General features: G+C 46.1%; 1 protein-coding gene across 2 annotated transcripts in view; it reads left to right on the top strand.

Annotated features, from left to right (window-relative positions):
* Window positions 1-3031: 3031 nt before the first annotated feature.
* LANCL3 (LanC like family member 3) overlaps window positions 3032-9776 on the top strand; it is a 28180-nt gene continuing 21435 nt past the window's right edge. Inside the window, exon 1 of one of the 2 annotated variants that reach the window (XM_031594563.2) lies at window positions 3032-3645. In XM_031594563.2, the coding sequence (XP_031450423.2) occupies window positions 3085-3645 (561 nt within the window). In that variant the 5' untranslated portion in view covers window positions 3032-3084. The remainder of the gene's footprint in view (window positions 3646-9776) is intronic. The other variant, XM_031594562.2, reaches the window with a different exon arrangement.

Raw genomic sequence — 9776 nt, 5'->3', positions numbered from 1 at the left:
GAGTGCTGGTTCCCAGGACAAAGCCTGAGCAGGCAGGGAGAGGTGCTAGCTGCAAACTTTACCTGAAGAGCTCTCCTGAGGGTGAATGGCAGCACTGGGCAGTAACAGGTACTGGTGGCTGATTTCAGTACATTGAGTGGGAGCTATTCTTGAATTCAACAGACAGTGCACTCTAATCGGTCTGGACAGCCTCTAGGACAACTCTAAATACACATCTGTTATTGAAGCTTAGCCTGGGTGTGAGAGCCCAGTATTTCACCTTCAGCTTTGGAGAGATTTGGAATACAGTGCAGGAACACTGACCACCATGTGGGTACCCCAAAACCCACGTGTTTGACAAACTGATGTGCTCTGTATGGACAGATTTTCTAGAATGGAAGCAACAGCTTTGAAGATTCAGCTCCCCCCTCCACTACCTATATGCACCATACCTGTCTCATACCCTTTTACTTCTACCACCTGCAATTTCCCTCCAACTCCTTGGCTTCTTGGATCAAGAAGCACGGCATACCTAGGAAGCATAAACCAATGTAAAAGGGAAAAATGGGGAGGATTCACATTTTTCTCATCTTGAAACCACAGGCCCACAAGTCCACTGGGACACTAGAGGAGAGCAAACTAAGATCTGATGAGAAACATATTATATACACTGGAGACACGATACACCCTTCCTTCTCTTCCATTCATATCTGGGATGCATCTAGGCATTATCTGAGTGAAAAGCATACAGAACCCATCATATCTAAAAGCACGAAAGTTTTATGCAAGGCAACAAGAGCAGTTTAAACTAGTCAATTTAATACATGTTTAAATATAAATGTACAGTTGTAAGAAGTATCTGTGTAATTCTCTTTCAGCTGTCCTATTGGCTACAGTGCTCCTCTGCAAAAAAGGTACAGCTGAAACTATCATCCTCATTTCTCACTGACTGCTGCATGACATCTGCCTGCCCTGCAGTAGCTGAGCACTCTTTACTTTATCAAAAGACTCTTGAGAATATTTCTGTTCCTTTTCTGAATGTGATTACAGGCTCCTTTCTAAAAAATATTGTAGCAGTCTTGTTCGACCCTCTTAAAGAACAATGTTGCTAACCCAATTGATTTTCCTGTAAAGTTCGTATTTTCCTTAAAGCATTTTCTGCTGAAACTGGCAAAGATCCATTTCCCCTTGCTGCGATTCTCAGAAAGATGTACAAGCCAAGGTGACTCTTGTGGTTTCTTTCATTGCAGGAAGACAAGCATCTACAGAGAGGATTCCTTTGTCATCAACAGGAGGATCCCGTCCAAGTCATCTGCCAACCCAAAAGACTGCAGGAAAGTATCTGCCTTTTAAATCTGAACAAGAGACTGAAAACACAAAGTAAGTATCCTCAAAATGAGGGGGCAAAAAAAAATGTTGGAATAAAAAATTCAAAGCCTGACCATATTGAAGCAAATATTTACACTTGTGGAGTTGGCAAATATAAACCTAGAAGCACCACAAACATTATCAGAGAAGTACAAGGAGCTTTGCTTTCAGAAACTCAAGACCAAGCATCTTCATCAATTTACTGTTTGTTTATTAACTTACACCACTGATGTCAGGTTTCGTTATAGCACAGCATGTCATAGTTTCCAGAAATAGATGCAAAAAACATGGTTTTGTAATAAATGATTTGATTTGTATAAACTATTATTTGATTTCCTAAGCTTACATGTGTGGCATTTGCTGATAACCCACAGGAACATCTGTCTTTCGGAGAAATGTAGGGAACATGAGTAAAAACACTCAAGAGAAAAAATTGTTGACCATAATGTGCTGAAGGCAAAGGCATCCAATGGCAAGAATATGGTGCTTGAAGTGCCTGGTAATGCCCCACCCAGGCTACTGTGTCCAGGTTTGGGGCCCCCAGCTCAGGAAACACATGGAGCTGTTGGAGCAGGTCCAGAGGAGGGCCACCAAGAAGATCGTAGGGCTGGAGCACCTCTTCTACGAAGGCAGGCTGTGGAATCTGAACATGTTCAGTCTGGAGAAGTGTTCAGGGAAGACTTCATTGCAATTTTCCAGTACTTCAAGGGAGCTCATAAGCAATAGGAAGACTTTTATACAAGTAGACAGTGATGGGACAAGAAGGAATGATTTTAAATTAAAAGAAGGGAAATTCAGATTAGATGTCAGGGTGAGATTTTTCATTGAGAGGGCAGTGAGGCGCTGGCACAGCTGCCCAGAGAAGCTGTGGTGCCCCATCCCTGGAGGCACTCAAGGCCAGGTTGGATGGGGCTCTGGGCAGCCTGAGCTGGTGGGGGGCAGCCCTGCCCATGGCTGGGGTTGGGGTGGGTGGGCTGTGAGGTCCCCTCTAACCTAAGCCATTCTATGATTCTGTGTTGTTTGAAATGATTGCTGTAAGTGGCTTAATCCAAAACCCCCTGGAGGTGATGAGATTCTTTGACTTAAATCTTATTATTTGTCGTGCCATTGTGTACGAGGAACTGAAAGATGAAAGGCACTATGTGCAAAGGAACTAGGGAGGCACAGCCCTTGGAAGGTCTTTCACTATCCACCAGTTCAAATGGACGAGAGCTGCTCTTAGTGTTTGCCTCAATCTTTATCAATGTGTTGTTGTTGATGTTGATCTGGTTTCTTTTAACTAGGAGCCCACTCAGTGACCCGTATCTTCTGTTCCTCACAAGCTCTGCTTGGCTCGCGCCTGAAGGAGCCACAGATGGTCCGGTATCACGGCGAGGCTGCCAGGGACTCGCTCAGCTTTCCCCTCGTTTACATGTGGCCGCAGCTCCCGTGGGGCCGCTTCCCAAGAAAACCCAGCTGCTCTCTGCCCTCCCAGAGCCCCATCCTCCAACGCCGTGGGGAGGACGCAAACCTCCATACACCCCTCATCCCGGCGGATCCGCCGACGGCTGAAAGCAACCGAGCGGCAGCCACGGGGGCTACGCGGGGAGACCCGCGCCCGGCAGGGAGGACCGAAGGGGCGGCAACCCGGCCCCGAGGGGCGCCCCTTCCCGCCTCCTCGCTCCTCCCTGCCGCGCTCCCGCCTCCCGGCCGCCCCGCGCCGTCTCCCGCTGCGCAGAGCGCCGCGCCGGCGGGGGCATGGCGAGCCAGCGCTGCTTCGCCAACCGCTTCGATGACTACGCGGGCAGCCTGGCGGCCGCGCCGGACAAAGAAGCGGCGGTGCCGTTGGTGACGGCCACCATCGAGCGGATCTTGAAGGAGCTGCCGCCGCTCGGCGGCGGGGCGGCGGGCGGTCCCCGCGGCTGCCAAGGCGGGCTGTACGGCGGGGTGGCCGGCGTGGCCTACATGCTGTACCACGTCGCGCAGTGCCCGCTGTTCGCGCCGTCGCGGGAGGCCTACCTGCGGGCCGCCCGGCGCGTGGTGGACGCCTGCCTGCGCTACCAGGAGGCGGGCGGCGAGGCCGACGCCGACACCCGCGCCGCCTTCCTGCTGGGCGGCGCCGGGGTGTACGCGGTGGCCGCCTTGGTGTACCGGGCGCTGGGGCTGCCCGACTTCGCCCGGCCTCTGGGCAAGTTCCGCGAGCTGAGCGAGGTCTGCGCGCCGCTCTCCTTCCTCGAGTGCGGCTCCGACGAGCTCTTCGTGGGCCGCGCCGGGTACCTGTGTGCCGCCCTGGTGCTGAAGCAGCGGCTCGGCATGGAGGTAAGGCATCCCCGGCTCCCCCCGTGCCGCCGCCGCGGGAGCTGCCCTCCTCCTGGGGCAGCCGCCTGTCGGTCACCCGTGCCCCAAAGGAGGGCGTGGGCAGGTGCCGAGGGCTCTTCGAGAGCGCGTCCCTAAAGCAACGTGGGTTGGAAGGCGGTAAAGCAGGACAAGGGACCTTATCATTACTCCAAGTGGTGCGAGGGAGACGGTGTTCAAAGGCACGTGTGCTTACTGACCGCAGCGCTCAGCACAGGTATTTGGAAATCCGACCCTGCCTTGTGGTGCTTTTGGTGAACGGGAGCTGCGTGGGTAAGGCTTGCTTGCGGTGCAGCTCGCTGCTGATTTCGGGAGTCGGGAGTTTACCCTCGGATGTTGCCGTTGGCAGCGCTTGGCGTTCCGAGCTTCCACCGAGTACGGTACAGTAGCTAACGCTGCTGTTAGCTGTGTTGCTACCGAGCGGTCAGAGCGGGCACACAGTAGATCTTCCTTCCTGTTCTCCTGTCGGGTCCAATCTGCGTCTCCTCTGTTCATCACTGATTTGCAAGTTCGTGTGCTTCTGGCATTTTGTTTTTCCTCCTGGGAGAGTAAGCAACTGTTACAGGTAAATAAATGCTGCGGGAAGAGCCGTTCTGCCCCCTCCAATAATAGGCGTGGAGATGGGAGTCCGAGGAAATTCTCTTAATGGAGGACTGCAGGGACTCCAGGGGATCAGAAGGGATTGTTAAGTCAGCATCGTGGATTTTTTTATTGCCTTGAACAGAAATTCTTATAGCGCTAAGCATTTAAAGGAGCCTGGCATTCATGATAAAAGGATTCTGTCTGAAGACCCTTAAAGATAGGATGAGTTACATTATTCCTAAACGTAACACATCTGTACTTTTCATTCAGATAGCATTTTCTGTGAAAGTTCTGCAGAGGCAGCAGTACCAGTTCTAGGGGATGGTTCTTCGCAGAGATATCAACTATCTTGGCAGTTGGGGTCACACTGAGGGAGTCTGTGCTTCTCATTGTACACTGACATTCCAGCCGTATGAAACAGCACCCTGAGCTCTACTACATCAGTTATTTCCCCCCTCCTGCTGGTCTTGCATCCTGAGCAGTCTCTGCACTTTAGAGAGTGGGCGCAATCTCCTGATGTCCTTTGACAAGCAATACAAAGAAGGGGAAAGCTTTCCCTGTTTCCTTGCTTGCTGAAAAAGCATACTCTACACAGCTGTCAAGAGTTAAAACTCCCAACAGGTGTGCACATATTGTGGAATTCCTCCAGCAGGTGAGTTGAGGACAATCATAGGGGATCTGTTATGCCACAGTCACAGTAAGACATATTCTGTGTCCTCTTGCTGATGTTTCAATCAGTAAGCTGGATGTCCTTCCGTAGCATCATTAATTCTGTCACCACTGAATGTCACTGCAGTTTTAAAGGCGCAGGGAAAGAAAGAAATCAAAATATTTAAAATTGTTAAGTATTAATACTTTTAAAATAATTTTAATAAAAATTAGAACTTGTAATTAAAGTGCTTTGTTCCTTGTGAGAGTGCAGTGATCACGGTCTGTAGTCTGTGTACTCACGCATTAGCAAAATTCAGATTGCTGATACAAGTTTCCATCCTCGTACAGAATTATTTTAATTAGTTCATTGCCAGAGCGGATCCTGCATCTTTTTACAAATGAGGAGAGGGATGCCCAGAGAGAGTGCACGTAATGTTATTACTCAAGGTCAAATGGAAAGCCAGGTACATCCCAGAATAGAAACAACTCCTTGTGATTCTAACCGCTGGAAAACGCTACCTCCTGTAATTTGATTGTGCACAGCCTCACATGGCTCATTGCAGCATGTTTTCTTGTTGCATTCTTTGGATGCTGCTGTGCAAACATTTCCAGCACAAAGAGAAGTCCATTCCTTACACTAAAATATGGCCACTGCTGCTTGTGTGGTTGTTTTTTCCTCTGAATAAGTTAAATTGTAACCTATGTACAAGAAATCAATTATACTTGAAGTAATTTGCCATTGATGATGTGGGCTTGGTTTTTCCAGGCAGCAGAGGAAGGAGACCATTCTATTTCAGTAAATACCAGTTTAACTCAGCTGCTGTGCCCAAGTGCTTCGGTCCTAGCTAAATAGCCTCAGTTTTTTAAAGCTTCACATGTTCTTCAGGAAGTTAATTGACTATCCTGAAAGATCCATTCAGTTGAATAACTTTGACCTCATGTGAAGAAGGCATTTGCTGGTTTTCAGAGTTTTAGGCTAATACAGCATTTTTTCCTGATGAATTAATTGGGAGTTTTTGCATGAGTAAGGATTATTTAAACAGGCAAGAATTAACAGTCTGACCTTCTTGATGCACCATGACTCTATGCTTCAGGAAAGATGGTCATTTCCAACCTTTCTTTAATCCTTATTACATTGTAATCGTGTCTCCCAGAGAGAGATAGGTAAAGTGTTTTTGCAGAAACAATATTATCATTTGTATGCACAGATAAGGTGCATGTACTTGACAGTCTTTAATTCATGTGTTTTCACTGTTTTCTGCTCTTGCTTCTTCAGGTCATTCTTTCTGATGCTGCTAGCCTTGCCTTATTGTGTATTTTGGAGGGAATCCATCAGTTCTGCTTTTGTGCAAACAGCAGTAAGAAACCACTAAAGTGGTGGTCTTGCCCCTCTGTTCAGATGGTGTTTTATCATTTGCTGATGTTATCTCAGTGATGTTTCTGTCCCATTTCATGGTTGATGGAGCATAGTGTGCGTCAGTATTTGCATTTCCTTCTGGCAATGTCACTGTCAGGTGATGGGGGAAAAGGTACAGAAATTCAAGTGGCTTCTTGCATCACCATCTGTGAGATGCTACGACACAGAATCACAGAATGGCCATGACCTCAAAGATCATGAATCTAAACCTTTCAGCACAACTCAGGTTTTCTTTTAACGACTGGCTGAACCAGTGGGCTTGACTGATTTCCACCAGCTCTGGACTGCAGCAAAAAAGACAACAGCCAATAGCAGTATACCTTCTAGGAGGCAAAACAACATTCTGCATGACTGCCTGGTACTTCATTCAAGGGACAGGAGTTTCTAAAGACATTGGGGACAATGTAAGAGATGGTTGCCTGCAGTTTTGGTGGTGAGCTGCTTGAACCACCAGGCTCTGTCAGCAGTGTGGCCAAGCCTATTCCCTCAGGGGCTGAGCCACTAGGGTCATTCCTGGAAGCCCACGTGTTTGGTCCATTTTTTCCATTTCTTAGAAAAAAATAGAGAAAAAACAAGAGGAAGGAGCTTGCTGATGAATATGTTTAGAGGGATTGAACAGTGCCCATATGAGGACAGGCTGAGAGTACTGGGGGTGTTCAGCCTGGAGATGAGAAGGCTCTGGGAAGACCTCATTGTGGCCTTTCAGAATCAAAAGGAGGGCTAAAGAATGAAGGGAATGGACTCTTTAGCAAGTTTGTTGTGATAGGACAAGGGGAAATGGTTTCAAACAAAAAGGAGATTTAGACTGGATGTAAGTTTTTTACAGTAAGAATGATGAGGCACTGGCACAGGTTGTCCAGAGAAGCAGTGGATGCCCCATTCCTGGAGACACTCACGGTGAAGTGGAATGGGGCTCTGAGCAACTTGATGTAGCTGTAGGTGTCCCTGTTCACTGTGGTGGAGTTGAACCAGACAACCTTTAAGAGTCCCTTCCAACTCAAACAGTTCTATGATTCGATGTTCCTTTGGGACTTTCTAAAGTGAAAGTTTCTTCATGGTGAACACAATGTTTATGAAAGGCTGTTGATGGATTGGTCTTAGAAAGGGAGCTCTGCAGAATACGCACTGAAGGGATGCTCTTCCGAGTACTGTTGTGCAAGGTCCCATGCTGGGCTTTTATTCCAGTCTACACCTCAGTTAGAAGAGTTGTTCTTTGAGGTGAGATTTCATTCTTTCTTTATGTTGAAGTCCTTTCTCTCATGTGGAAGAATTTGCCAGTTCATCTGAAGTGCTGTGGCATTTGTAATGTCAAACGCACAAACTGTGGTGCTAGCTGGAGCTCTACTGATTTCATTATTTCATTTTACACAGGCCACTACACAGACAGGATGTCAGTTTTGCCACAGAGGATTTAAATGAGATACCAGGAAAGATTAAAAAAAAAAATGGTTTTCTTTCTAGCCTGCTTCTTTTAAATGTGCATCCTTCTATTTATGGTTTCTCAAGCCACGCAGGACAGATTTTGCATTAATTTGCTTAAATTGATGAATTTAAGCTGAGAGTTGACATGGGAGTTTTCTAAAGTAAAGAGCGAATCAAAGGGAATTATTTAAATCTGGATTTGTTTAGTAAGCATTCTAAAATAGTTTGGGTCTCCATTTCAGAATTTCTCTATCTTTCTTCAGCAGGGCAACATGAGTCTTTATTTTAAACAGCCTTCAAATTCTGAGTCTGGGCCATTCTGATAATGGCCACCAGGATCTAGCTTGGCATGGTGGAAGCTGAATGTTCAATTGTAGAGATAAAGCAGAGAAATTAATTTTGAAAGTGTTGAATTTCAACAATTTTGTTTAACTGGCAGTAAAAAGCACAGTAGTGCAGAGCTTACAGGAAGGATCCTGCCAGGACTGCAGATTTGATTGACATAATTTTAAGAGTACATATACATTTTCTGTTTGGCTGCAGAAATATGGATTTTGACAGCTTATAGCTTAAGAGTGGTAGTAATCTGCCATCATCTTCTAGAAGGAGCTTTATACAAAGGCAGTGAGGTATGCCTTTACTTTTTCATGCTGTTGGAAAAAATGTTTGCCAGTTCAGCATCATCATCTTTGCTGAAATACCAACCCAATACTGACATTCCAATGTTTGTTTAATATAAAAAAAAAAAAAGGTTCTTATGCAGAGTAGTCTCTTGTTGCCAGAATAGATCCCTTCTTTCCCATCTTCCTCTTAACATCTTTACATTTCACATACAGTGAGTTCACTTCTAAACCTTATCTGTTCCATTATCATCCTCATCATCACAAGGAACAATTTTTAGGTCGCCCTTTGGAGTCTGTCGGTGCCTCTCTTTGGCCTGCTGGAAGTGAAGGTGCTGAATGCTGAGTGTCTTTGTTTTCTATAGTGCAGAGTGTACTGCCTCTGCTGTGCTCCTGGTGTGAAGAATGGGATCTGAGGAACAATACACAGGCAGTGGAATGAGGGCATTTTGGTGGAAAAGATGCTTAGTCTGTTCTGTGGCCCTACTGAACCTCTGGAAGCATCTCCAGCCACCTGACGATGAAAGGTGGTAAAAGAGAACAAGAGCTAAGGGGAACAGCTGATGTAATTGGGGTTGTTTAGTCTGGAGGAGGATGAGGGGAGAGCTTATCACTCCCTATGACAAGTGATTAGATGTGAGAAAATGGCCTCTGGTTGCACCAGTAGAGGTTTAGATTGGACACTGGGAAGAATTTCTTCATGGAAAGCATGAGGTTGGGTGTTGGAGGAGGTTGCCCAGGGAGATGGTAGTCACCATTCTTGGATGTTATTTAAGAGACGAGTATATGGCATTTAGGTACCCAGTTTAATGAGAGACTTAGCAGTGTTAGGCTGATGGTTGGACTTGATGGTCTTGACGTTCTTTTTCAACCTGAATGGTTCTCTGACTCTATGTGGTGCAATATAGGGATGCAGAGAAACAGTAGAGGCATGGGAAAAATAATGTTTGACAAAGGCTGAGCAGAGAGCAGAAGAAAGAGTCAATTTAAAAATAAAATTAGAAAAAGAACAAAAGGAATAAAATAATGGCAAAAAAAATGTGAAAACTGAAGGCACAGCAGATTTTGCAAATGAACAAAAATAGCAAAAAGTAGCTTAATCCTTGGAGCAAGGAAGATTTAAATCTGAAATGAAAAAAATTAGGTTCTCTGGCAAACTCGTGTTGTTTTGACAGCTAATGCACTCAATTTAGAAGAAGGTAAACATACAGCAGAAGAGTAGGGACAAAGAGAAAACAGGTTAGGGAAGAGCTTAAGGACTAAACACTGCAGTTGGTTGAAGAAAATTACTGTTTTTGTCTGCATGGATTTTGCTTGTCACTCATCTGTTCCTGTATTCTCTTTGCATATCCTCATACTCTTACAGAAGTAGCTGTCATCACGTTCAGTGCTTGCAAATTCAG

This window comes from Phasianus colchicus, chromosome 1 (genome assembly GCF_987193195.1).
Source record: "Phasianus colchicus chromosome 1, bPhaCol1.hap1.1, whole genome shotgun sequence".
Classification (NCBI taxonomy): Eukaryota; Metazoa; Chordata; class Aves; order Galliformes; family Phasianidae; genus Phasianus; species Phasianus colchicus.
Note: the sequence above shows the minus strand (reverse complement) of the source record. Positions and strands in the feature narration are given on the sequence as shown.